We start from the raw sequence: 27,860 nt of genomic DNA on the forward strand, positions 1-27,860 counted from the left end.
AACAAGGGGAATGTGGAGCAGCAGGTCCCCCTGCTCTGGTCTGGCCTTGCTTTGTGCCGGTCACCCTGCTTTTCTTTCCTAATCCCTAGGGCAGGGTTGTGATATATTTCACTCTGTGGTATACTCATCCTCAGCACCCCCATTTCTAAGACTGTCCCATTGAGCGGGTGTCTGTGTGTGGCCGGCTTGGGCGCCTTGGCAGAAGCCTGGAAGATAGGAGGAGTGGAGGAGTGGCTTTTCACAACTTCTGGAACAGCGAGTGCGTGGCTACAGTGGGGCGGGGACAGGCCAACTCAGCCAATCAGCTGCGCCAGGCTCAGGCCAGCCTAAAGAGGGTGCGAGTGTAGGCTGCTGGCGTGGGTTGGGCGTGGCTCTTGCCCTTGGGGCTGTGGGAGGACCGCCCCGAGCCCTGTCAGAGATACTTTTTGGGTTGAAACCCCAAGAGCCAGTTCTCTTTCGGGCCAGAGTTGTGGCATTTCTCCAGCTGCTTCCTAGCAGGGAAGACTAGGAAGCCTGGAGACTCTAGGCCCGCCCCTGACCCTGGGACACCCGGTGCAAAGCTGCAACCTTCTCCCGCCCCATGCCCACAAGGGGTTGGGTGGGGAGACAAAATTTTAACTGGGTACGTTGATCATTAACAGTGGTGAGGAAAAGGAGTCCAAACTCGGTTCCCCCGTGGTCATAGACAGTTGGGCCTCAGGCCTCCTGCAGAAATGTTGGGCCCCCACATCTGGGCCTCCATGAGGCAGGGGCTGAGCAGGAGCCTGTCTAGGAGTGCGAAGGGGCGGAAGGTAGACATTGCCGGCATCTACCCACCCGTGACCACCCCCTTCACCGCCACCGCAGAGGTAGATTATGGGAAACTGGAAGAGAACCTGAACAAACTGGGCACCTTCCCGTTTCGAGGTAAGAGGGGAATTGGGGAGCTAGATTTGTGGGTAGGGGCGGATGTGAGAGGGAACGACCCAGCTCTGGCACCTTGGACAGAGCCTCACCTGCCTTCCTTTCCCCAACTATGGAGGGCTAAGGTACCTTCTTAGCTCCCAGGGTTACTGTGGTAAAGACATGGGACACTGAATGAGGACATCCTTGTCTATCCTCTGCTGAAGAGAAGGCACCAGCCGGGTCACATAACAGTGCAGCCAGTGTCTGCCTCCTTTTTTCCTGAGCCTGCCTGGCAGAAACTGCTTCTAAGTGTGCTGGCTCCTCTCATTCACCTTTTGTTTTACACATGGGTCTCCATTCTGAGGCCACAGACCAGATCTTATTTGTGAGATTCCAGTCTGCCTCACAGCCACAAGTACAGTAAAAGAAGGCAGAAAATGGCAGACCCCTGCCCTGCTCCTCCCTACTCCATCCACCCAGGGTCAGTGCTGTCAATGGCACCAGCTCAGAGGTGGGACCGTGGACTCCCAGAAATGTGGTCACTGCCCCCGAGGCCACTCAGCTAATGCATAACTGAGCTGAGATTTTAATTGCTGATGACAAGCTCCGTTCTGCACACTGACTCTAACACCTCCTTCTAAGTTCCCCTCTGAGATTATCCCAACAAATGGTGTCTGGTGGGCACCAGTTTTGAGAACACTGTGGCCCTAACTGAGGAGGTTAGGATGCAAAACTCTAGCTTCCAATCACTGCTCTGCCAATGACCTTACTATATGGGACACTCTAACCCTGTTTACCCATATGACACATGGGAATGATAGATAATGCTCTTCCATGGGGTAGCCAGAAGAAGAATCTGGATGGACCTGAGTGAAAGCATGATCTAAATTTTAGAGAGCCAGACATTTGAAGGTATTGATTCCCGTAATGATAATTATTAAAACTACAAGTCACGTTTGTGATTTCTCAAGCCCTGGGACAAATGGCTGAGTATCTATTTGACAAATCAAAGCAGGTTCTCCCAACATCCTTTACTCTCTACCTGTTACAGGGTGTGGCTGGCATACCCACCCTCTACCTACCCCTCCCATCCCCAGCTCAGGAACTGAGATGCCCTTCACCTAGAGGCTCTTTGGTTGTCAAAATCTAGCTACTTTGGTTACCCATTTAGTTACCTCCTGGCTGCTGCACCTGGCTCCCTTTTCTCCCCTCTCCCTTTCCTTTTCCTTTTCTGAGGAGAGGAAGGGGAGGGAAAGAGAAAGAGTCAGGGTGATATCTACTTGGAACTCTCCCAGAGTTCCAAGTAGATATCCCTTTCATCTACAATAAACTTTCTCCTCCACCATACCTAGGAACAGTCAGTCCTTCATTTTTTTTTTCATTCAACATTGTAACAAAGCTGCTTTGTGCTTTGTGACAGTGACCACTGGCCTGGCTGAGTCCCCTTCATAGCTCAGTACCCAGGTGATATGTGTGTTTGTCAAGGGGCAAGGGGGTGCTCACACTTAGGAGGGCAGTGTGTCTACTAGAGCTTGCTTACGGTGACTGGAGTGGAGCTGAGGACTGATTCCCTTAAAGCAAAGCCTGATAATCCTTAGCTTTGAACAGAGCACTCTGCTTTGTCTTAAGGGTCAAGGACACTGTAATGCAGGGACTGGAAGACTGGCTTTCGTATCCATTGTGTTTCTGAAATCTTGTGTTCAGGATTTCACAGAGACCTCCAGAATTTGTCGTTGAACTTTCCCTTTTGTTTCCCTAACTCCTGCAACCAGCATGGGGTGCCCTGGACAGTTTAGGGGGATTTAGCTCATGGGTTCTTTATGGTGTCTGATCTTCCATTAACCACGTACCAGGAAGCTGGGGGCTGTGGGAGGCAGGAAGATCTCTGAGTCTGAGGCCAGCCTGGTCTGCTGACTGTCCTCTATGGCAGCTGGTCTGGCTATCATAGCAGCTGAGGAATCACAGCCTCTTTGCGATCCAGTTTCCTCGCTTGAGAAACAGGAGCTAAGAGCCTCAGGCTCTCAGCCACAGAACTCAACATAATTCCCCCAAGATGGCCAGCCATGGAGCTGGCATAAAAGACGTAAAGTGAGAGGGACCTGTCAGCGTTCCGACATGTAGCCAAACACTGAATTTGTTTCTCTTGCCTTCTGGAATGGACTGTGCTTTCCAACACTCAGGGGCAGATGGAGACAGCTTTCACATGCTGCTTTGTATCAGTGTGGGCAGAAAGCCCTCAGAATAGGAGGGAAGAACCTTCCCCAAGTGATTCAGTGAACACAGAGCATTCTTGAAGGCACGGTCTGAAGCTGTGTAGTTCTCCTTGTTTAGTTTAGTTTTGTTTCCAGACAGGGTTTCTCTGTGTAGTCCTGGTTGTCCTGGACCTCATTCTGTAGACCAGCATGTCCTGGAACTCAGAGATCCTCCTGCCTCTGCCTTCCAAGTGCTGGGATTAAAGGTGTGTGCCACCACTACCTAGCTAGTTCATTTTTGTTCTTATTTTTAAAGTATTCCTAATTTGTGCTGATTGTATAAATGAAGAGTATTCTTTTAAGTTGAAAGTTAAGGGGCTGGCAAGATGACATGCTGGGTTAGGGCTCTTGCTGCTGATAATGTAAATATAGTCTCTGGAACTTACATAAGGTGGAGAGAACCAGCTTCTGCAAGTCACCCTTTCACCTCCACATGCGCTCCCATGCCACGATACATACGCTACCCCCCAAAATAAATGAATGTAAAATAATTTTTATTTTTAGGCAGATTAGCTAATAACTTATCAAATATCATATAAAACCCACAATAAGTAATGAAAGAGTATGGAGAACCTTTAGCCTCTGTTTGAAATATAGGAAATACATGTCAGTTCTGGACCGCAATAGTTCCATTATAATACAAAAAACAGGGGGCTGGAGAGAAGACTGAGAGGTTGAGAGCACTGGCTGTTCTTCCAAAGGTCCCGAGTTCAATTCACAGCAACCACATGGTAGCTCATAACCATCTGTAGTGAGATCTGGTGTCCTCTTCTAACATGCAGGCACACATTCAGGCAGAATACTGTACAAATAATAGATACATAGATCTTTCAAAAAAGAAATAAAAAAAAAACAGATCATAAGGAAGAATTAAAAGATAGGCAGTGGCTGCTTTTAGTGGTCAGCCATGACAAACTAAGCACCATTTGTTATTTGAAAGTGAAAGTGGGTCTTCGGTTGTAGGTAAGAAGTGTCTTCAGTAGTTAAGAAAAGGATAAACTCGGTGAAAGCTTGTCAGTCATACACAGAAGCAGCTTGCTGAGACCAAGAAAGCTTATTATGTGTAAGCACATAGTAAGCCCAGGGTCTGCTCTTCAGCTTTCCTAGCACATGCAGAACTCGGACTTGAGTGCTGTTCATAGCATCTGGTGGTTACAAAAATGGGCCTTGAAGCCAGGTGTGGTGGTGCACATCTTCAATCCCAGCACTCTGGAGGCGGAGGCAGGTGGATCTTTGTGAGCTTGAGGCCAGTCTTGTCTACACAGCAAGTTCCAGGAGCACCAGGTCTACACAGAGAAAACCAGAAAAGAAAGAAAGAAAAAAAAGAAAGGATCTTAAGTAATGGTTTCTGTAATCTTCAGCTTTAAAACAACTTTTAGGGAAAAAAAAAAATCAAAGTTATAACCAAATATGGCATGCCTAAACAAGGCCTGAATAATGACAGTATTGATAGATAGGCTAGCTTGGGAGGTGGCAATCTCACGGGTCCTAGCTACTGACTGCTGAGATTAGCCACTTCTCCCGGGAAGAACCCCTCGTTGCTTATCCAGTGCAAAGCGGTCGGCCCTGAAATCATGTACACGTGGACTCTGCAGGCTCTATTTAGTATATGTGTGCACACGTATGTAGCAATAAAAAACCAGAGGCTATCGATTTGAAAAGGAGCAAAGGGGGAGACACAGGAAAGCTTGGAGGGAGGAAAGGGAAGAGGGAAGTGATGTGATTATATTTTAAATTTAAAATTTTTAATAAAAACAAAGCTTAAAAAATTATAAGCAAGGGCTGGAGGGAGGGGTTGTTTAGAAGGGCCACTGGCCCTGGACCTGCTCCTGTCAATAATAGCCTCTGAAGTGGACTTTGAGTTGTTATTTCCAGTGAGTTTAGCGGATGGTCACAGGGCTTTTCAGCAAGGCTGCAGAGGTGAAGGCTCCTAAACTTTATCCTGCTTCCTTCACACACAGAGTGGACCACTCCTTCTTCTGAAAGATGAAACATTTATATATATATATATATATATATAAACACATATAAGTATATATGTTATATATAATATATATTATAACATTTATATATATATATAAACACATATAAGTATATATGTTATATATAATATATATTATAACATATAAGTATATATGTTATATATATCATATATATATTATATATATATTATTGATTAAAGACGACATTTCAAATGACAAGTTTTTTGAGAATGGGTGTAAGAGATTGAAACAGAGACCCTCTGCACAGCCCTGACTGTCCTGGAACTCCTGCCTACCTTTGCCTTCTGAGTGCTGGGATTAAAGGCATGTGCCACCACCGCTGGCAACAACTTTAAAAAGAAATGCTTTTTTGAAAATTTTCTGTAGGTGTGTGTGCCTGTATATGGGTGTGGGCACGTGACTTCAGGTGCCAGAGGAAATCAGAGGTGCCGGGTCCGTGGGGACAGGAGCAGGGCAATGGTGGTGCACACCTTTAATCCCAGCACTTAGGAGATCTCTGTGAGTTTGAGGATAGCCTGGTGTACAGAGGGAGTTCTGGGACAGCCAAGGCTACACAGAGATACTCTGTCTTGGGGAAAAACAAAACAAACAAACAAAAAAACAGGATTTATTTATGCATACAAGCACTCTACATGTACTCCTGCATGCCAGAAATTGACATCAGATCCCATTATGGATGGTTGTGAGTTTCCATGTGAGCACTGGGAATTGAACTCAAGACCTCTTGAAGAGCAGCCAGTGCTCTTAAGTGCTGATCTACCTTTCTACCTCCAAATCACATAACTTTTACAAGGACCATTTGGGCCTTTCTAAGTGTGCTATTTGCTTCGAAGTAAACAGTAGTCCAGGTCTATTTTAGCCCCAAATACATGGGAATTACTCAGGATTGTACAGGCATCTGTGGCAAGCCTGGCTAGCCAGCCCACCTACTTCATCATGTTTACCAGGGGCAAAATTCTGGGTTTGCAGATATCACTCAGGCAAGATGGAGTGGCCCTGGTCTATCCTATCTGCTCTGCCTCTTCAGCCCACTTTTGTCTGTTCTGGATTGTGACCTCATATTGTTCCAGAATGAACTCCTTCCTGGGCCCGTTCCTTTCTGAGCTCTTCCCTGTACTAGCGAGGGATGTAGGAAATGGTATACATTGTACTGACAGCAGAGACGGGGCCTGGGTAGAAGGTACTATAGTTATCAACCATGAATGGATGCCAGGCCAGCTAAGGGCGTCTCAGTTTGTAATAGCCAAACTGACTCAGTGTCCTCTGTCCTGTGAGGGCCACTAGATCAGGAATGAGGGAGACCAAAGACTGGAATGTGGGCAGGACAGAGCAGTAGAATGCATTGCAAGCAGAAGGCAGAAGAGTCTCCCAAGTAAACCACAGTCTTTCCACTGAGGACAGGAGACATGACCTAGTCCTTACACAAGGCTTGCCAAACTAGGTCTGAGTGGTGGGGTGGCCTCGCCTCACCCCACCCCCAGCCGCCTTCCTCACAATGGGGTTCATTGCTGAGGCGTCAGCGAGCATCCTAGGTAGGGTAAGGCGGGAGCCTGCCTGCCAGACATCCGCAGGGCTCCGGCCTGTTCAAGCATGAGCCATACCATCTGGGCTCCGACATTCCCAGTGTGCTCTTAGCTCTGCGTGAGGCTTAGGGCCCTGGAGGACTTCTTGGAGTTACTCCAGCACCCATCATGCAAGGTGGTGCTGGGGATTGCCCTCCTTCTTGGAGGTGGAGGACTTGTGCTATGGTCTCAGTGGAGAAAAAAGAAGGCAGGCTTAGAGGGCACAGGAGATAAGTCTCCGGAGTCCATCCGAGCAAATAACAGCTGGATCAAATCTCACTTTAGCCGACTCTCGGAAGAGAGGTTGCCCACCTACCGCTGTGTCAATGCCAGTGCCCACCAACCTGCAAGGCCAGGAGAGAACAGCACCACTATCCACAAGGAGACCCTCACCTCCACACATGGAGAAGGGGGAGTGACTCTGCGCAGAGATTCCTTTGCCAGCAAACAGAAGGTATCTGGGGCTTCAGTGATCAAAGAGACCCAGAGGGAGTCAGAAAAGTCCTCATGCATGGAGGATGAGACATGGGCTGCGGTGGCTGCCTGCACCAAGGAGATCGATGCCAAAGGGCGTCATGTGGCTAACTCCATTCTGCAACGCTCCTCGGCTTACCAGAATGCAGGCCATTTGGAATCCAGGGACGTCACCCCAGAAGATCTGAAGGCTCTGGAGGAGGTAGAGATAAAGCTGAAAAGGAATTTCCTCTCTCACCGGGAAACCACCATAGCTGGGGCCAACCAAACACACACCATCTACGGCCAGAGTCGCCATGGCCACCAGAACCGCCAAAGCCACCAGATCCACCAAGGCTACCAAAGCAACCAGAATCATACTGTTCACTCCAGCCACCAGGGTCATCATCCAGGTCACGTGAACCACCAGGCTTTTCCAAGTCACTCCAGCCACCAGAGTCATGTGGGCCACACAAACCACCAGGGTCATCCAGCCCACTCCAGCCACCAGAGTCATGTGGGCCACGCAAACCACCAGGGTCATCCAGCCCACTCAAGCCACCAGAGTCACCAGGGTCAGCCGGGTCACCCAAGCCATCAGAGCCATAGCCTGCCTAACCGCAGCCACCAAATCTATGACTCTTGAAGCCGCTTAACCATGCGCCCCTTCCCCCAGCAGGGCCGGCTCATGGGCACAGCCCTGTTTTCTCTTCTATGGGGAAACCTACGTGGTCAGGGTGCGAGACTGCTGTCCAAATCCCTGCTACTTCTTACCCGGCAGAGGTCACGAAGGAGGGAGGGAGGGACGCAGCTCCAACAGCCCAAGGGCCCTGAAGACCCACGAGAGAAGACATGAGGCAGATTTCAGGAGCAGCCACAAGCCCCACACTGACTCCTCATGCCTGAAGAGAGCCAATAAAGCCCTGCATGCCCTTACTCTGTGTCCAGGGGCTCTGTGGCCCGCCGAGTTCCGGGCGGGATTGGAGGAGAGGGTGTGTCCCCAGCAGTTCTGTAAGCGGGCCTTGGCTGGAGACCTTCTCATTGCACCAGACTTATGACCAGCCAGTTTCCTCCAGGTCTCGGGTGATAGGATTAAGGTACCGCCAGAGACCTCAACCATACCTGCCTAGTGTTGCCAGAGCAGAATGCAACCAGGTGCTGGAGAAGAGGGGCCCAGGGACAGGCTTTCAGCAGACAGTATGTCAGCCGGGGGTGGGGGGTGCACTTCGGCCCATCTGTTTGGTGCCATCTCAAGTCTCTAGGGTCTGTGGGGATCCACGTGTCCATAAGCAGTAAAGCTGTATGAGACCCAACTGGGTGATGTCACCGTTGTTTGAATCGTGCCTGTGGCTACTGTAGCTGCTACCAATATTCAGACTACTTGCAGCTTCCACTGGTGTTTTATGTTTAATGTTTATGTTTTTTAGCTCGGGCTGTCTTGGAACTCACCATGTAAACCAGGCTAGCCTTGAACTCACAAACATACGCCTGCCTCTGCCTCCCGAGTGCTCTGCTGTGTTTTGTTTTGTTTTAAGTAGATGTTTAGCTTTTGTTAAACCACAGCCGTAAGGAATGTATTCTCTGTTATAAATAAGATCCCCAAGGTTCAGAGATAAACTCCCCCGAGATGATGTAGTAAGAAATCTTAGATCAAGCTTGTCCCCCAGTCCCACAGTCCCTGATGTCCATCCAATGCTTGTCTCCCTGTCCTCTTCAGCTCACACACTGTGCCTCCTCTGTCCTCCCACAAGCTTGGCTTCCTCCCTATGTCTGGCTTCTGGGCCTCAATGAGTAAGAAATGAGACTCTCCTCCCGAATCAAGCAACCACTTGTGTGACTCTTTAGACAGGTCCACAAGTCACTGCCTAACACCAAGTAAATCTTCGACATAGACTTGAATCTGTTTCAGATTTACCAGGGGTCACCACTTGGTGAGCCTTAGACCCCTGGAGCTAATCACTGAAGATAGCCAAGTTCATAAACACTGTAAATGGGGTCGGTTGGTTTCATGGAGTTCAGATGGGAAGTATTATTTTTATTTTCTGGACATTACTAGTTTGAATTCGCATGAATTACATTTTAAATTTTTAAAATTTGCTGTTGGCATATGATATGTAGGTGTGGAGATGAGAGGGCAGTTTTCTAGAGTCATTTCTTCCTGGTTTACATGGGCTCCAGGGATTTAACTCAGGCTTTCATCATCAAGGCAATGATGGCAAGAGCTTTTCACCACCACGGAACCATCTCAACTGCCCCAAATGTATATGAAATTTTATTTACATAATTTTCAGCAGAATAAATGTAAACTTATGAAAACTGAAAAGGAATTTCTTTGAGTGGGAGGGGTTCCATAGGAGGAATGCCCTATAATTGCACTTTTGTTGTTGTTTTTTGTATTTTTTCAAGACAGAGTTGCTGTGTGTAGCCTTGGCTGTCCTGAACTTGCTGTGTAGACCAGGCTGGCCTCGAACTCACAGAGATCCACCTGCCTCCCCTAGAGCTGGGATTTCAGGCGTGTGCCACTGAGCCCAGCTAATTGCATATTTTAAATATTTCATAAAATTTTATAATGAGGAGGCAGAGACAGGTGGATCCTTGGGGCTCTCTGGTTAGTTAGCGTGATTTAGTTAGGGTGCTCCAGGCTAGGCAAAGACTATCTGAGAAACAGGTTGGACAGAAACAACTGAGATTGTCCTTTGGCCGCCACAAGGACACATATAAAGTCTACACCCCCCCCCAACACACGTGCACCTATATATGCACAGACACAAATACAATTTATTTGAGAAAAAAAAAAAAAAAGGTCAATCACAGGGGAAAGTATTGGAGGGTGAAAACTTGACTAAAAAGCATGAGAGCGGTTGGGAATCATGGCACACACCTTTAATCTCAGCACTCGGGAGGCAAAGGCAGGTGGATCTCTGAGCTCAAGGCCAGCCTGGTCTACAAAGCCAGTCCAGGACAGCCAAGGCTACACAGAGAAACCCTGCCTCAGGAAAAAAAAATGACTTCTCTGCATGGCTCTGCAGTCCTGGAACTTGCTCTGTAGACCAGGCTAGTCTCCAACTAAGATATAGAATGTCATTTTATACAACTAATTCTCAACACCAGTCTCAGTGACTCTGTATTGATGAGCAGGGCCCCTGTCCTTGATTAAGTGATTCCAGGCCAGGCAAGAGGAGCACACAGTAGGGCATCAAGAAGCTGTGGGCTGCAGGGCCCAGAGGAACAGGGATTGGAGGCACTTGACAGCTCTCAGAGTTTGAGGGATCTCTGCTGAGGTCAATACAAAAAGTCATACCAGGAAGTGCTGTTCAGAGGCAGGAGAATGGCAGTGTCTTATGGATGGGGAGAACCCGGACAGATTTGCTTTTGGGATTCTTAGGAATCTAACTAGGGCCTTACACAAACCAAGCAAGTGGTCTCCAAGACAACCCCAGTCTTGATGGACAGGGAACATTAGGAGATGGGTGAAGGGTGAGGAGAAAGCCAGACAATGGCTTTGAGCAATGGACTTGGAGCAAAGGAGGACTTTGGAGTTCATCTGCCCTCATCTTGCAGAAGAGGCCAGGATGAGAAAGCTTGCCTGGTCCCTTGGAGTGATTGAAGGGCTCCGAAGAACCTCTTTGCAGGTGACCACAACGACAAGGAAGGGAAGCTCAGAGGAGAAAGGCTCAGAGGCCAGAGACCCACAGATGGGCCCTTGCGTGGCACCTTAGAGGAGGAAGCCATGGTGAGGCATCAAGGGGCCATAACAGTACCCAGGGATGCCCCTCCTGAGACACTGTACCTCCTTTTGGCCACAGTAAATCACCCCATGCAGCCCCAGCCCCACTCAGCACCTTTCTCAGGCCTCCCGGACCTGAGCAGCTTCGGGGGCGGCAGGTGAGAAGTGCTCCCCTCTGGCCCGGCCACACCCTTGCTTTAAGTGAGCTTTAAAGGTATGAAAGGATTGTCCCTGACCTCCATTAATCATGAGGCCCTAGTACAGGTACTTTACAAAGAGTATCTCATTTTAACTTCATTGTTTGAGAAAAATACCAGTATATCCATTTTTTTTTTCAGTTAAGGAAGCTTAAGCTATGCCATTTTCTTTTCTCTCTTTTTAAAAAATATATTTTAATTTGTATGTGTTTGTGTATGTATGTCTGCCCTCTCTCTTTTGTGTGTGTGTGTGTGTGTCTATGTGTGTGTGTTTGTGTCTATGTATAGACCAGAAGAAGGCACTGGATTCCCCTAGAGGTGAAATCACGGGCAGTCATGTACTACCCACTTGACACCTGGGAACTGAACTTGGGTCCTCAGGAAGAGCAGCAAGAATTGAGCCATCTCTCCAAACTCCCCGCCCCCTTCTCTTTGTTTATATATCCCAGCCTGGCCTTGTATTCATAATCTTCCTGCCTTGGGGGCCTGGGTGCTAGGGTTATAGGTGTGTGCCTCCATCCCTGTTGGTTAAGCCATTTTCTCAAGACCTCAGTTGGTGAGAAGGCCATGCTGAGAGCTGGTCCCTGGTTTTTCTGTTTTGTTTGTTTGATTTTGGTTTTTTCGAGACAGGGCTTCTCTGTGTAGCCCTGGCGCTCCTGGCTCAATTTGTAGACCAGGCTGGCCTTGAACTCACAGAGATCTGCCTGCCTCTGCCTCACCAAGTACTGGGATCAAAGGCTTGCACAACTACCACTGGCTGTCCTGGTTTTTCTGACTTAAAGTCTGTGCCCCAACAATCCTACCGACTGCTCTGCCGCTGCTCTCCTCACCCTTGGTGTGTAGGGTCTTTTATTTTGAGCCTCTTTAGATCGATGCAAATGTATCGGGCCTGTGATTGGACATGCAGCCAGGCTGAAGGAGGCGCTTTTTGATAATTCCAGACATCAAAGTACTTTCTGGGACAATTTTTTAGCTGAGCCTTTAAAACAACTTTGTAATGTAGGGCTGAAATGACTTGTCAATTCATAGGAAAGAAGATGGAGACTTGGAGGTGTGACAACTTCCCAGTCTGCATGCCTTGGGGGCCAGGCATAGGTCTAGTTCCTGATTCCAGAGGCATCCAGGTGAGAGTGTGAGGCTGTGCCACAGGAGACAGGAATACGGGGCCTGCTGCTGCCTCCCAGGGCACCAGTCCTATACAGTCCCGCTTTGAGATGCACCCAAGAAGCCCAAGGGCTTCTGGAACTGACTACCAGAGGAAGAGTGACTTGAGAGTGACCGTGGCTGTGTTAGGGATCATAGTATAAGCCTGCCCAGCTTGAGGTAGCAGATAATGGCAACAACTAAATACAAGTGGTAAGACTGCAGTCTTGAAATAGTTGAGGGTTGGTTCAGTGTTGGCTAAATGGAACCCTTAACCAGGACAAGCAGATTCTTCAAAGGGGACGGGACAGTGAAGCCTCACATAGCAAAACAAGGAGGCTCTACCTTCCCAGTCCCGAGGAACTGACCCTGAGGTGACAGGATCTAGCTGAGGCCAAACACTATTTGTTTCAACAAGTACCTAACGCCCCATGGGAGGGCTCCTTGGCAGCCCTCTCAGTGGAGCCTAACACTTCCATGAACAACGTGGAAAAGGTGTGTGGTATGAAGTTGAGTGGACATCACGCTGTGTCCCCTGAAGGGTGACTCACAGGAACACTCTCTCTTGGTCTCAGTGCCAGGAAACTCTGTGTTTCTCTGGGCAGCTGCATATCTGTCAACGATCACATTTCCCTTTTAGCAGCGACTGCTGGGAAGCCCCATTAAATTTAGGGCTTATCACACAGCTGTATGGCATGGATTTGGTAAGCTAATTTGGTATACAGCTCCCAGCTTTATGGGCTTTTTCTTCTCCCAAATACCTATTTATTTAAAATCCTAGTTACAGCCGGGAGAGGTGGTACACGCTGCACGCCTGTAATCCCAGCACTCTGGGAGGCAGAGGCAGGTAAGATCTCTGTGAGTTCAAGGCCAGCCTGGTCTATAGAGTGAGTCCAGGAGAAAGCCTGTCTTGAAAAACCAAAAATAAATAAATAAATAATAAAAATAAAATAAAAAATCCTAGTGTCCTGTAATTGTACAGTACTTTTTATTGTTTGTTTGAGACAGGGTCTCCCATATCCCCCAGGTTGGCCCTAAACTCTCGATTCTCTATTTTGCACCTCCTGAGTGCTAGGATTACAGACACAGTGGGATTTTGTTTTTGTTTGTTTGGTCTTGTTTTGGTTTGTTTATTTTTACAGAAGGTTTTAGTTACCTTTCCTGACACTGATGAAAAACCCTGACAGAAAGAAAGAAAGAAAGAAAGAAAGAAAGAGAAAAGGACATGACTGCTTGTAGGTATGGCAGAGGAGAAAATGTATTATAGATAAAGGGGAGAGCATAGCCAGAGGCAGAGACATCTGGGACAGTCCAAAGTGGATATGACCCTGAGCCATGCGGAGAGATGGAAGGGGCTGGGAGAGGGGAGAGAGAGGAAACAAGATTCAGTAGCCAAGAAGACAAAAAGTAAGAGGAGCAGGTAACCAAAATGGTTGGATTATATAGGGAAGAGCCTCTAGGGGAAGGGCAGCCCAGCCCCTGGCTAAGAGTTGGGGTCGGGGGTAGTGGACAAGGTGTGCTAGCTGTAACCAGTAACAGGTAGGGAGTGAGGGATACTGGGAGAATCTGGTGGTCAGTTCTGCTTTGGTGTGCTGGATAAGCACCTCAGCCATTTATTCTGGGTTTGAGACTTAATACTGACAAAAGCATCTTAAGGGATAAAGGGTTTTGTTTTATCTTATTATTTGAGGTTAAACTCCATCCTGGAGGGGTGAGCATCCCAGAAGCAGGAGCTTGAGGCAGGTGGTCACATTGCACACACAATCAAAAAGCAGAGAGCAATGACCATGTGTGCTCAGCTCACTTTCTCCTCTTTATACAGTCCAGAATGCTAACCCAAGGGAATGGTCCTGCCCACAGCAGACTGGTCATCCATGGTCCTGCCCACAGCAGACTGGTCATCCCTCTTCAAACAACCTAATCAAAATAATCCCTGTCTCCTGGGTGATTTTAGAGCTCACTAAATTGACAACTGAAATTAAGCATCCCAGGCATGGAGAAGAGAAGAAAAAGGAAAAGGAAAAGAAAGAGGAAGTGATTCACACAAGAGGAAGTGACTCTTCTAATACTCATTCCTCCCCCACTCTGCGGAAGAGTATCAACTCTGCTTGGCTTTCAGAGAAATGAAAATGTTGACACCTGTAACTGGTGTGTTAAGACACCTCTCAAACAAACGGTTGCTAAAACTGGAGGGCGAGCCGAGCGTGGGAGCACAAGCCTTTAAAACTAGCATCCCAGAGGCAGATAGCTCTTTATGAATTCCAGGCTAGCCAAGGCTACATAGTGAGACCCTGTCTCAAACCAAACCAAACCAAGAGGGTGATAAAAAGAAAGAGGAGAAAATGCCAGGAGATACCTTGACACAGAAAATTGACAAAAGTTAGTTTTGAGGATGCCCAGAGTTGGTGTGGGTGAACACCAGCCGGGAGCCTTCGTGCTGTGGGGTGTGAGTTGATTAATAGGAAGCATGGAGCCCAGGAAGCTGCACACAGACATGCCTCTCCAAAAAGGAATTCCTAGACATAAACACAGATCTTTCCAGAAAATGTTCATTTCAGCATCATTTATGATAGCAAAAAAGAAGGAAAGCCTAAATGTCTCAGGAGAGAATGTAAAATAAAGGGCAGTGTAACCACGCAATTGAACATTGATAGAAATACGGCAAATGAATCAGGGCTCTGTATGCTGCACAGACAAACAATGCTAAACAAAACCAGACACCCCCCCCCAGGTGGTTATGTAAGCCTGGCCCCATTTCTCTGAAGCATAAATCATCTTATTCAGCGGTCCTTATGTATGCTGCAAGTGTAAAAAGACATGAAAAAGAAAATAAACACATTTCAGTGGAAGGAAAATGGAGGGCATGCTGTATCTGTTGGGAAGCTTTGGTTTATGGCAGGACAGGGATGGGAAGGGTGGATGGAAAGCCATGGTGGGGAAGTGACTCCGGGGACTGTGCAATCCGGGCGGCGTCCTGATGTCCCTGAGAGGTTGGAGGCGCCTGAGCTGCAGTGATGGGGCTCTGTTGTAGGCTTCGTGGTCCAGGGCTCTACTGGAGAGTTTCCATTCCTGACCAGCCTGGAGCGCCTGGAGGTGGTGAGCCGCGTGCGCCAGGCCATACCCAAGGACAAGCTCCTGATAGCCGGCTCTGGCTGCGAGTGTGAGGACACAATGCCTTGGGACCTGGGGTTGCCGGGCTGGGGTGGGGGTGGGGAGATCCAGGCTCCTTGGCCCTGAGGTTGGGGGATGTCTCTTGTTTGGGATGCGCTGAGGCTCGCTTTGCTTGCCTTCTCCCTCACTGCAGCCACTCAAGCCACCGTAGAGATGACTGTCAGCATGGCTCAGGTCGGGGCTGATGCCGTCATGGTGGTGACTCCGTGCTACTATCGTGGCCGCATGAGCAGCGCAGCCCTCATTCACCACTACACCAAGGTAGGTGGGGAGGGTGGGCGGGGATCAGAGGCCTGGGACCAAGAGGAGGTTGACAGAGATGGAGGCTGTGCCTGAGGAGAAGCTAGGAGTGGGGTGGAGAGCCTATGTCATGTTAAAGCCACTCCAGGACATAGGCGTAATGTCATCATACACCAGCTATGTGACTTTAGACCACCTACCTAACCTCTCTGTATCAGTTTCCTTCCCGTTAAAATAGGGAGATTAGGAGGAGAGATGACTCCATGGTTAAGAGTTCTCACTGTCCCTACAGAGGACCCAGTTTCAAAACCCAGCACCCACGTGCTGGGCCTGCGACCACATGCAACTTCAGCTCCAGGAGATTAAACACCTGTGACCCCCGAGGGCACCAGCACTTGTGTGCACATACCCACACAAATACACGTGGTTAAAAGTAATAAAAATAACACTCAAAAGATAAAACAGGGAAGAAAACAGCATCTGCCTTGTGCGCGGCTTCAGGGTCACGTGAGATCGGCAGCATGAGCAGCTCTGAGCTGTGCGTGACGTTCAGACTCCACTCAGAACCACCCTGTTGTGGCTGCCCACGCTTCGGAGGCAGACGCGGTCACCGGAACCCGCACAGCGCAGTCCAGGCAGTCCCCTCCTTTTCTCTGCGCCCGCAGGTTGCTGATCTTTCTCCAATCCCTGTGGTGTTGTACAGTGTCCCGGCGAACACGGGGCTAGATCTGCCTGTGGATGCGGTGGTGACCTTGTCTCAGCACCCCAACATCATGGGCCTGAAGGACAGCGGTGGAGATGTGAGTGGCAGCACCTCCCAGGGTGGGGACCTCCTCCCCCTCCCTCTGCCTGCCCCTGCCTCCCCAGTGCCAGGATCACAGGCAGGCACCTGCCCTGGCTGCCGGGCTGTATTTTGACAGCACGTGCCCCACTCATCCAGGTAGGTGGTTCTGGGCCCAGCTCTCACGTAGCGTTTACTGCTACAGGTGACCAAGATCGGGCTGATCGTTCACAAGACCAGCAAGCAGGATTTCCAGGTGTTGGCTGGCTCAGTTGGCTCCCTCCTGGCCAGCTATGCTGTGGGTAAGCCTCCTGCTGCTCTCCAACTGTCCTAACAACCAAGATGCATCCAGGCATCTGGGTCTGCAGGAAAACAGTTGTTTCAACTCTGGGAGATTGAGCCTGACCCTTTTGCGTGGGGGAGGGTTGTGAGTACAGCACTGGCTTGTACGGATGCCTGCAGTTGGTAAAGTTCCAAATTCCATGCTTAGATGACAGAATTAGCTCCTCTAAGCTCACCCTGTAAATCATTCTCTGGGAGCAGAGGTCTTAGGCCTCTGTTCTAGGCCAGGAGTCCGCTTTCTCCTGCCTCTGTCCATGGGACAGAATGAACTGTCTGACCTGGGGGGGGGGTTGGGATGGGATCTTTAGCTATCTGCTCAGATCCTCTTCCAGCCCAGCTTCCCAGCAATGTCAGTTAGACCAGCTGCTCCTGTTTGTTTTGAGAGCTGGTCTTTGGGTTCAAGTGGGACTCAGCCCTGGTGGGTAGGGCAGAGGGACAGAAGCATGAGCGGGCTGGGATCTGGGTGGATGTTTTGGCACTGTGGGAGACACTACCTCTAGGCTCTGCAGACTTCATCTTCGGTCAAGGTCCTTGCATGTCTCCCTTTACCACTGTACAGTCTCTAAGGTGAAAGGGGGCGGCGCTTGTCGCTCTCTCCTGAGAATACAGGTGGGGAAGGCACAGGCTCTGGAGATGAGGCAACTGAGCTGCAGTTTTAGCCGTGCCATTATTCATCCAAGCCAAGACACCAGCCCTCACTGGACCTACCCTTTCCCCTAAAAGGTGACGTTATCTTGTGAGGGTTGGAGGGCTAGAGGGCCAGCTCCATCTGCCACAGTGCCCAGCCCATAATAAGTAGTTTTTGTTTTTGTTTTGAGACAAGATCTCTCTGTGTAGCCCTGGTTATCCTAGAACTTGCTATGCAGTCCAGGCTGGAGATCCATCTGCCTCCGCTTCCTGAGTGCTAAGATTAAAGGTGTATACTACCATGCCTGTCTATAAGTGTCTTTTTGTTTTTTAAATAAATTTGTTCTCATTCATTTTTTTAAAATTATATTCTATTTATTTTGTACACGTGTGTGTGCGCGCGCGTGTGTGTGTGTGTGTGTGTGCGCACACATGTTTAACGGCACATATGTGGAGGTCAAAGGACAACTTTGGAAAGTTGTTTCTCTCCTACCATGTAAGTCCTGAGGATTGAACTTGGGTCCTAACTATTATGCACCTTTTACTCCCTGCACTACCTCGCTAGCCCTGTGGTAGGTATGTCACAACTGGCAACATACTGGCCCATCCCAAACTGTCTTTCTCCCAGTCTTGAGCCGTTATGTTTAGGGTCACTCCCAACTCATCTCAGAGTCACAAAGGCTGAATTTCACATCGTGAAGCAAAGGGGAGGAGATGCCCAAGCTCCCAACCCCGTGTGTACAGCGTTCTCCTGCTCGCTGTCAGCAGTGGCTCAGTTAACTGGACGGATAAGATCGCAGCACTCCAGTTCCTCTTTCCTCAGCCTCTAAAGTGTCAAGATCCTGATGGGGGAACAGGTGGGTGGGAGGTAGGGGGAGGTTTGTCCTGCGGACTGTGTTCCCTGCCCTGCCTCTGGCTCTGAGTAGCAACCGGCATGCAGATTTCTCATTTGCGACATACAGGCAGCCTTTGCCTCAGAAAATACATACTCTGAACACAGAGCTTGCCTGTGGCATGGCCCAAAGAGAATAGGAATCTGCCTCCTGTGTTCCCCAAATGAAAAGGTACGGGGCCCAGAGTTCGGCATTCTCTGTGGTAAGTGATCCTGACCGATGTTCTGTGTCTCCTTTGGGCAGGAGCTGTTGGGGGCATATGTGGCCTGGCCAATGTCTTGGGGGCCCAGGTGTGCCAGCTGGAGAGACTCTGCCTCACCGGGCAGTGGGAAGCTGCCCAGACACTGCAGCACCGCCTCATCGAGCCCAACACTGCGGTGAGCTCCCGGCCTGCACTGGGACAGGGTCCCTGCTCAATCCCTCCCTTTCAGGATGTCCCAGTGTGGGAACCCCTAACGTCTCCCTTGGGAAACCCCGATTGCAGAGAGAGTGAGCCCTGTCTCACTCCAAGCTTTGGTGTTCACTGGAATGTCCATGCTAAACGGCAGTTAAAGCCCAGCCCTTTGAAGATGCCCAAGTGATGGCAACATCAGTAACTCTGGGACTATACCTAGAGTTCAAAACCCAGAGAGTGTGCAACATGGCCTTTACGACAGCCTGACGGGGGATGGATAACAAAAATCAGAGTGGACGGCAGGGAGCACTGGAGATACTCTGATTTTCCAGGGGAATTGTCAGGATGGTGTGCTCTGAAGTTCAAAGCATGTATTCCGGTTCTTTCTGCGCAGGTCAAGGAGGACTTAGCTGGGAATGTTGGTCAAGATCAAAACTGGAAAATACAGAAAGTACATCCTTGCTTTCATTTCTTCTTCTTCTTCTTCTTCTTCTTCTTCTTCTTCTTCTTCTTCTTCTTCTTCTTCTTCTTCTTCTTCTTTTTTCTGAGACAGGGTTTCTCTGTGTAGCCTTGGCTGTCCTGGACTCGCTTTGTAGACCAGGCTGCCCTCAAACTAACAAAGATCTGCCTGCCTCTGCCTCTGCCTCCCTGAGTGCTGGGACTACAGGTGTGGGCCACCGCACCTAGCTGTTTTATTTGTTTTGAAATGGAGTCACACTGACCTTGCTTGGCTCTTGGGAGACTCCTGCCTTAGCCTCCTGAGTAGCTGGATAGTTACGTGATTCTGCAGCCACCAGCATGGCTGTTGTACTGTCTTTTTTCAGTCCTTGACAGCTGGGTAGTCACATGTGACTGAGGACATTGAACATCTTTTTCATGCATTTGTTTGTCACGGCCTTTTCACTCAAATATCTGTTTCTGTCCTGTGCCCTTTTTCTTTTTCCTTTCTGGTCCTGGAAATTGTGCCCAAGCTTCACACAAGACAGACATGTGCTCTTCTGCCCAAGTGCAGCCTAATGGTCTCGTGACCATTTTCTTTCCTTTTTTAATCAAGTAATTGAGTTAATTAATTAACATTAATTAATTGACTTTATATCCTGATCAGTTTCCAATTCCTCCTTTCCTCCCCCTTCCCTCCTCCTTTTCTCCTCCCCACTTTCTCTTCAGAAAAGGGGAGGCCTCCGGTGGATATCAACTGGGCTTGACATATCAAGTTGCAGTAAGACTAGGGGATTATTCTTTATTAAGGCTAGATGAGGCAGCCCAGTAGGGAGCAAGGGTTTCCAAGGCAGGCAACAGAGTCAGAGACAGCCCCTGTTCCCACTGCTGGGAGTCCCATGAGAAGCCCAAGCAGCACAACTGTGACAGACATGCACAGGGCCTAGGCCAGTCCCATGCAGTCCCTGGTTGGCAGTTCAGCCTCCGTGAGCCCCTGTGGGACCAGCTTAGTTGATTCTGTGTGTTTTCTTGTGGTGTTCTGTCTTGCCCACTTTCTAAGTGAATGTCTTTCTTGACTGTTAAGTTTACAGCCTACTCCTTTGTTGTATGTGTGTTTGTAAATATTTTCCCCTAATGTGCAGCTTGTCTTTTTCATCTTCTTTACAGGTTTTTGGTCAACCAAGTTTTAAATTAAAAAAAAAATAAGTTTTTTTTAATTAAAAAATTTTATGTTAAATTTATCAGTATTTTCTTTCACGAATCATACTACTAATATCAAGATTAAGAAGTCTTTGTTCAGCTCTAGTTACTAAATGTATTCTCCTACTTAGTTTCCTAAAAGTTTTATAGTTATGATGTAAAAGTTTGTGACCTATTTTGAGTTAATTTTTGTGCAAAGCCTGAGACTTTGGTCAAGGTTCCTTTTTTTATTTTATTTTATTATTTTATTTTATTGTCTATGTATATCCATTGCCTCCAAGACCATTTGTTGAGAAAACTCTTTTTTTTTCCTTCATTGAACTGCCTTTCTGCCTTTTTCAAAAACCAGTGGGGCAGATTTGTGAGAATCTATTCCTGGGTTCTCTGCTCTCTCCGTTGATCTGTGTGTCCATACCTCCACCCTGCTGCAGGCTGGACGGTTGCAGCTGCAGAGGAAGGTTCCAGTAAGTCTTTTAACAGCTGCTTCCTCCTGTTTTGTTCTTTATTTTCATTGAAATTGCTTTACGTATTTGGTTCCTTTGTCTTTCCATATTAATTTTAGAATAAGTTTGTCTACATCTACAAAGAATTTTACTAGGAATTGCACTGTCCTCTCTGTGCAACGATCTTTAAACATGGCGCATTCTCTCCTTTTTAAAATCTCCTTTGTTTATTCAGTACTTTGTAGTTTTCTTCAAAGAAGTTCTGTACATAGTTCGAAAAGTGGGTAGCTATGTGTCATGACGTCGGCCTGGCTGGCCTGGAACTCATTTCTGCCTTCCAAGAGCTAGGATTAAAGTCAGTCACCACCACATCCAACCACTTTATGTTTTTTGGGGCAAGTGAAAAATGGTATTTTAATTTCACTTTCTATATATTCATTGCTACTATGCTAGTATTTAGAAACGCAATTCTCTCTCTTTCGTGTGTGTGTGTGTGTGTGTGTGTGTGTGTGTGATGAAGATGAAACGCAGGGCCTCAAGCATGCTAGGAAAATTGCCATATCGCTGCACTACATTCCCAGCCCTACAAGCTCACTCAAATCATCTACACATGTGGAGAGTTAATTGTGTCCATTTCGATCTGTGTCTTCTATTTGCCTTTCTTACCTTTTTGCACTAACTAGGACTTTCTGTACGAGGCTGGATAAAATTTCTGGTTCCTGATTTTAAAGAGAAAGCACCTAGTCTCTCATCACAGGTATATCACTTACTCTGGGTTTTTGTAGATGCTTTTTATAAACTGAGGCTACTACTCTCTATTCCTAGTTTTCAAGGCATTAATGAGTGCTGAATGTTGTAGTAATCAAAAATTAGTGTTGGGGCTGGAGAGATGGCTCAGAGGTTAAGAGCACTGCTTGCTCTTCCAGAGGTCCTGAGTTCAATTCCCAGCAACCACATGGTGGCTCACAACCATCTATAATGAGATCTGGTGCCCTCTTCTGGTGTTCAGGTGTACATGCAGAACACTGTATATCTAATAAAATAATAAATCTTAAAAAAATTAGTGTTGGCTATAAAATGTTTATCAATAGCCCTAAGATTATCACAATATTATCTAACCCACTGTCACAAATAATAAGACACAGTCACCTGTTAGATTTTATAATTGCCTTATTGATCTTGCCTACACTGTCTAAATTACCTCACCATCCATCTCCCATCCCCCCTCCAATGCCATCCTCCTTAACCATCCTATCTTCCATCCATAATCTTATACTTGCTTTTATTTTTCATCTGGGCCTTTTCACGCCATTATTGGAGTTCTTCCTCTTGGCTCATGTGTTTTTTTCTCCATGCATGGTGCCCTCCTTCCTCCTCTTTCCATCCATCCATTTCTTGTGATTCTCTCCAAAGCCCTGGAACCTTTGCCATGTCTACCCCATTCTGCCCTGCCCAGGTATAGGCTATTTAATGAACCAACCAGGTATAATGTTTTAGGCAGGTTTACACAAACAAATATGGGTATGTCTGGCGGGCAGTAACTAGATCTTGAGGGCCAATAATTAGCATTAGACCAACTCCAACAGCTGGATTTTGTCAAATGTTTTTTCACATCGACTTACATGATCACATGACTGTTCTTTAGCCTGTTGACATGGTGGGCTATATAACCAATTTAAAAAATATATTTACTTATTTTTTTATGTGTGTAGGTGTTTTGCCTACATGTGTATATGTGCAACCATATGTATGCCTCGTGGCCATGGAGTCTATCTGAAGTTACAGATGGTTGTGAGCTACCTGTGTGGGTGCTGAGAACTGAACCAGGGTCCTCTGCAAGACAACACATGCTCTTGGCTGCTGAGCCATCTCTTCACTTTTGTTTTGTTTTGTTTTTTTGGGACAGTCCCTCTCCATGGCTCTGTATGTCTTGGAACTCACCATGTAGACCTGGCTGACCTCAAACTCACAGATACCTGCCTGCCTCTGCCTCTAGAGTGCTGGGATTCCAGGCATGTGCCTGGCTAATCACTGACAAACATATGCATCCCTGGAACAAACCTCATTTAGTCAGAGCATGTATTTATTTTAATATATTGCTGAAATTTCATTTATCAATATTTTGCTAGCAATTTCTATGTGTATATTCATGAGGAATAATGATTATTTTTTTCTTCTTCCTTTCTCTCTCCTCCCCTTGCTCCTTCCTCCCATTCTTCCTTCTTTCCCCACTGGGTTTGATTTAACTTTATCAAATGAACTTAGGAAGCGTTCCTTGCTCTTTTGTTTCCTGGTAGTGATGATTCTTTCTCATGGAATTCTCCAGTTGAAATGCGTGGCCTTGGTGATGTAATGGGATTATTGGACTATAGTTATAGATGGCTGTAACTGGACTATAGTTATAGATGGATGTGCCATGTGGTCTTTGCTACTTTGTGGATTCTTCTTTCTCCCATCCTTCTCCATCCCTTTTCTTTTTTCTCTTTCAACTCCTAACACTAGATAAGAGAGAAAAAAGGATAAAAAGGAAAGAAAAGAGATCCCTGAATAAAGTCAGGAGTCAGAAAGGGGGAAATGTTATCATTGCTAATCAGGGATGTTTAGTTCCTTGGGGCAAGTTTAATCTTCATTGTCAGGACATGTTTTTTGTTTTGTTATTTTTGTTTTTGTTTTTCAAGACAGGGTTTCTGCTTTGTAGACCAGGCTGGCCTTGAACTCACAGAGATCCTCCTGTGTGCTGGGATTGCAAGTGTGGGCCACCTCGTCTGGCTATCTAATTTCTTGTTATTTTTCCTTTGTGCATGATTGCTTAACAAACCTCAACCAACAACAATTAACAAACAACCAATAACCCCCATGCTTCTTGAGGGTTATATACTCTCTGAAAAGTCCCCAGAATTGCAAATTTAAACTATCTGCAGCTGGCAAAATCACGCCTTTGCTACCACACGAGGCAAATCATAGTCAGCTGTTGCAAAGAAATCCCATAGTCCCACACCTGCAATTAAAACAAAACCATATTCTTATTTCTGTGTTTTTAAAAGAAACCAAAGTTCCAAAATTGTCACTACAACTGGGAAGTGAACTCAGGACCTCTAGAGGAGCAGCTAGTGTCCGTAGCTGCGGAACCATCTTTCCAGCATGCCTTGTTGGAACTTCTAAACCCTTTTGTTATTGTTATTGGGGTGGCAGACGCACGCCCTGCTGCACACGTGGAAGTCAGAAGACAACTTGATAGTGTTAGCTCTTCCTCTACCTTTATATGGTCTCCAGGGACCAAGCTCAGGTCATTACACCTGCCTGGCCTGTGCTTCACCCACTGAGCCATCCTCCCCAGATCCTGTTGGGAATTTTATTGGTCATGCCAACTGGCATTTTATGGTTTATCTTCAGTCTCAATGTCTGAACCAGGGCACTCACCGCGGTGGTATTCCTTGGGGCTTGAGGTCCCCTCTTCAGTCTATCGAGTTTTCTTATATGTTTTTTTGAGACTGGGTTTCTCTGTGTAGCTTGGGCTGGCCTGGAACTCACAGAGATCCACCTGCTTCTGCCTCCTGAGTGCTGGGATTAAAGATGTGTGTCCCACAACTTGAATGGATGCTGCTGCCTGTTTTCTGTATTGTCCAGTGTTCCTCCATAGCCATTGGAAAGAACGAGCACAAATGTTCTTTTTTTTTTAATTTGGTTTTTTTGAGATTGTTTTTCTGTGTAGCCTTGGCTATTCTGGACTCCCTTTGTAGACCAGGCTAGCTTCTAACTCATAGAGATCTGCCTGCCTCAGCCTCCTTGCATACTGGGATCACCAGCATCCACCACCATGCCCAGTTAAATCTCTTTATCTCCTTCAATGTAAAAGTTTAAGAAATTTCCCAACTTGTGAATTTCCCACCCTGAACAGTCACGTAGTTGAAAGTAATATACAGCAAAGTAGATATATAAAGCTGAGGACATTTGTTATTTTAGACATTTGTTATTTTAGTTTTAAGTGTCTTCTATATACCTAAGCAATTTCTTATCGTTTCACTTTCATGACTTTAATGGGAACAAACTCATTAAAACAGTTCTTCCCTAAATCTATTTCTAGAAACAGAATCAAAGCAACAAACAAAACATTGCCCAGGCTGCCCTTGAACTTCTCTATAACCCAGGCAAGGCCATGGAGTTGTGATCCTCCTGCCTTAGGCTCCTGGGCTACTGGTATGACAGGCCTGGACCTCTGCTTTTTAAGTTTTGTATCAGAGGCAGTTCCAGCTATCTGTACAGTACAGAGCTGTGGACACTTTGTAGCAGGCACTGGGAATGCTCTAGATCTTCCTATCTTGATCCTCTCCTTGCCTTTAGAGGAAGGACAGCTAAAGCTAGGCTCAGGCTGCCTATTCTACCGGCCATTCCACTGAGGAGAAGGCCTGGCTCTCCCCCTCCCCTCCCCTCACATGAGAGAATCCCCCCAGCTCCACACCTGCATCCTGCCGGGCAGGAGGAGTTAAGTGCCTCCAGCGGTCTTGGGGGCTACCTTGACTAGTGGTGTTTTCTCATCTGATGCTGGAGTCTTCTCTATGGCTGGGTGTAAATATCACCTCCCTTTACAGAGGAAGCGGAGTTGGCTGTTCCCTGGGAAGATGGGACGCCCAGCTGCCATTAAAGCTCTCTGAGGTCATCTCATCCCAATCTGCCTCACCCTTTAGGCTTTGCCCTCCTGTGCCAGCCCTGGGCACACGCTCAGGAATGCCTGGAGTACCCTGCTGCTGCTGCTGCTGCTGCCTGAGCTGTAGGCTCAGACACTCCAACAGCAGCCTGATGTCACTTTATCACCCTGTCCTTGTCCAAGGGGATGTCCTTCTTCCGCCCTCCCACCCAGTCAGCCTCCTGCCCCCAGGTTATATTTAGGACTTTCTAAGGTCTTTCTAAGCTAGCCCTTTCTCTGGGGCTGAGGAGGAAGCATGCTGGACATCTTAAGAAATCCATGGTAGGAAGAAGGTTTTCTCCAGCCCGCATGAGTCCATCTTCTTCTGGAGGGTTTTGGCACCTACAAAGCTTCCGGGTTTTAAAAGCCAGGCTATTAAGACATCATGGATGGGAAAACATCTGTTTGCTGACGATGGCTGCCCTCTAGTGGTGGATAGTTGGGAGCTAGTTAGCTATCATCCATCCCAACCTTGAGCCACTGAGCATCTCATTGCTTTTACTCTTTATGAAACAAGGACCTCTAAAATTTCCTCCCCCCCCAAACAGAACTTTATTAAGTAATGAGTTCTTTCCTAGTTTTTAGGTCATCAATGATTTATTCCAAAATTTCTGATCAGTTGCTGTAACAAAAGGAAAGAAACTGGATGCCTTACTTATTCTGTGGAATTTCTTGTATGATTTTAAACTGTGACAGTAGCTGTAGGTGCCGCACTGTAACACGCAAGCCTTCTTGTTTCTAGAGAAGAGAAGTTGCTCAGGTATTAAATAATACAGTTACACAACAAACCTCCTTTGGCTAATGATACATTGTTTTCTGTGAAAGCGTTTAAATAGGGCTGGGGAGGAGCTGTGCGTGGGGGGGGGAGACACTGATTGGGTGGTGCTCTGGTCCCCCGCCTTGCTGCCTTCTTCTAGGCTAGCCTTCTGGCCCAGCACGAGTGCTTAATGCCCCTCTTTTTGCCCCTCTTTTGTTGGAGAGGTTTTTCTCCTAAAACCCCAAAGGGAAGCTTCTTTATCCAGTCTGAGCATCTCCATAACTGACCTGCTTCTGGTGTCCAAATCTGGATTCTCAAAGCACCTTGGACATCACAAATTAGAGTTCCTTACAGGAGGGTGGGAACCCCAATTTTATGAAGTGACAGATGCCAAGGTCTGGGTAGGCGTGTATCAGAGGTGAGGTGCAGTCTTTTCTAACAAGAGTTTCTTCTCAGGTGACCCAGCGCTTTGGGATACCAGGGCTGAAGAAAGCCATGGACTGGTTTGGCTACTATGGCGGCCCCTGCCGTGCCCCCTTGCAGGAGCTCAGCCCCACGGAGGAGGAGGCACTACGCCTGGATTTCAGCAACAATGGCTGGCTTTGATGACAAGCAGGAGACATCTGGCCCGTGCTGTCTGGGACTCCTGTTCCTACAGCCTGAAGAGGAGAAGAGCATTAGGAATTAGGGTTTATTTTAGTCTGTGTTCTATTGCTGTGAAGAGACACCATGGCCATGGCAACTCTTATAAAAGAAAGCATCTCATTGTGACTTGCTTACAGTTTCAGAGGTTTAGTCCATTGTCATCATGGCAGGGAACATGGCGGCACGAAGGCAGACTCAGTGCTAGAGTAGTAGCTCAGAGTTCTATGTCCAGATCCATAGGCAGCAGGAAGAGGCTTGGGGTCTTCCTGGGACTGGCTTGGGCTTTTGAAAAACCTCAAAGCCCATCTCCAGAGACACATTTCCTCCAATAAGGCCACACCCCCCGATCCTTTCAAATAGTGCCACTCCCTAAATATTCAAATATATGAGCCTATGGGGGCCATTCTTATTCAAACAACCACATTCCATTCCCTGGCCCCCATAAGCTTGTAGCCAAATTATAACACAAAATGCATTCCAAAGTTCCCATAGTCTATCGAAGTCTTAAGACTGCTTTAAAGTCCAAAAGTTCAAAGTCTTTTCTGAGACTCACTGTAAAATCAAAAACCAGATCAGATACTTCCAACATACAATGGCACAGAATATACATTACGATTCCAAAAGCGAGACATTGGAACAGAAAATACTGAAGCAAAACAAATCTAGAAACAAGCTGGGTACACTCCAAACTCTGCATCTCCCTGTCTGATGTCAAAGTGCTCTTCAGATCTCCAATTCCTTTTAGCTTTGTTGTCCTCAACATACTCTCTCCTGCTAGTAGCTTTCCCTGGCAGGTATTCTGTGACTCTGGTGTCTCCAACATTTTGGGGTCTCCACTGAAATCCAGGCTTTACTTTCACAGCTTCCTGCAAAAGCCTCTCTAGTCCTCCATGCAGGGACACCCCTGACGCACATCTGGCCTCAGTGACTTTTCCTTATTCATGGAGAAAGATTCCACAGCCCCTTTCTTGTATCCTTGACTGTCAAAATTAGACGTCACTTTGAAATATGGGTGCTTCCTTC

The 27,860-nt window shown here is 47.4% G+C and overlaps 2 protein-coding genes across 2 annotated transcripts; both read left to right on the plus strand.

The window, feature by feature from the left end:
• The first annotated feature begins 437 nt into the window (after nucleotides 1-437).
• Nucleotides 438-26,963, plus strand: Hoga1 (4-hydroxy-2-oxoglutarate aldolase 1). The gene is made up of 7 exons (XM_021661413.2): nucleotides 438-906; nucleotides 15,254-15,382; nucleotides 15,527-15,654; nucleotides 16,299-16,433; nucleotides 16,620-16,716; nucleotides 18,520-18,653; nucleotides 26,649-26,963. The coding sequence occupies exons 1-7, from the start codon at nucleotides 714-716 to the stop codon at nucleotides 26,796-26,798; spliced, it is 966 nt and encodes a 321-aa protein (XP_021517088.1). The 5' UTR covers nucleotides 438-713; the 3' UTR covers nucleotides 26,799-26,963.
• On the plus strand, nucleotides 6,636-13,446 carry C1H10orf62 (chromosome 1 C10orf62 homolog). Its single transcript, XM_021661408.2, has 2 exons — nucleotides 6,636-6,677; nucleotides 6,776-13,446. Exons 1-2 carry the CDS (start codon nucleotides 6,636-6,638, stop codon nucleotides 7,799-7,801), a joined length of 1,068 nt encoding a protein of 355 aa, XP_021517083.1. The 3' UTR covers nucleotides 7,802-13,446.
• Nucleotides 26,964-27,860: the final 897 nt, after the last annotated feature.

This window comes from Meriones unguiculatus, chromosome 1 (assembly GCF_030254825.1).
Source record: "Meriones unguiculatus strain TT.TT164.6M chromosome 1, Bangor_MerUng_6.1, whole genome shotgun sequence".
NCBI classification, from domain to species: Eukaryota; Metazoa; Chordata; class Mammalia; order Rodentia; family Muridae; genus Meriones; species Meriones unguiculatus.

What these genes read in the sequence shown, in the direction of transcription:
- C1H10orf62 (XM_021661408.2), top strand. Translation starts at nt 6,636, where the DNA reads ATGGGGTTCATTGCTGAGGCGTCAGCGAGCATCCTAGGTAGG. An exon ending in CAGCGAGCATCCTAGGTAGG is followed by an intron (nt 6,678 to 6,775) that starts GTAAGGCGGGAG and finishes GTGTGCTCTTAG; the next exon opens with CTCTGCGTGAGGCTTAGGGC.
- Hoga1 (XM_021661413.2), top strand. Translation starts at nt 714, where the DNA reads ATGTTGGGCCCCCACATCTGGGCCTCCATGAGGCAGGGGCTGAGCAGG. An exon ending in AGCCGGCTCTGGCTGCGAGT is followed by an intron (nt 15,383 to 15,526) that starts GTGAGGACACAA and finishes CCCTCACTGCAG; the next exon opens with CCACTCAAGCCACCGTAGAG. An exon ending in TCATTCACCACTACACCAAG is followed by an intron (nt 15,655 to 16,298) that starts GTAGGTGGGGAG and finishes CTGCGCCCGCAG; the next exon opens with GTTGCTGATCTTTCTCCAAT.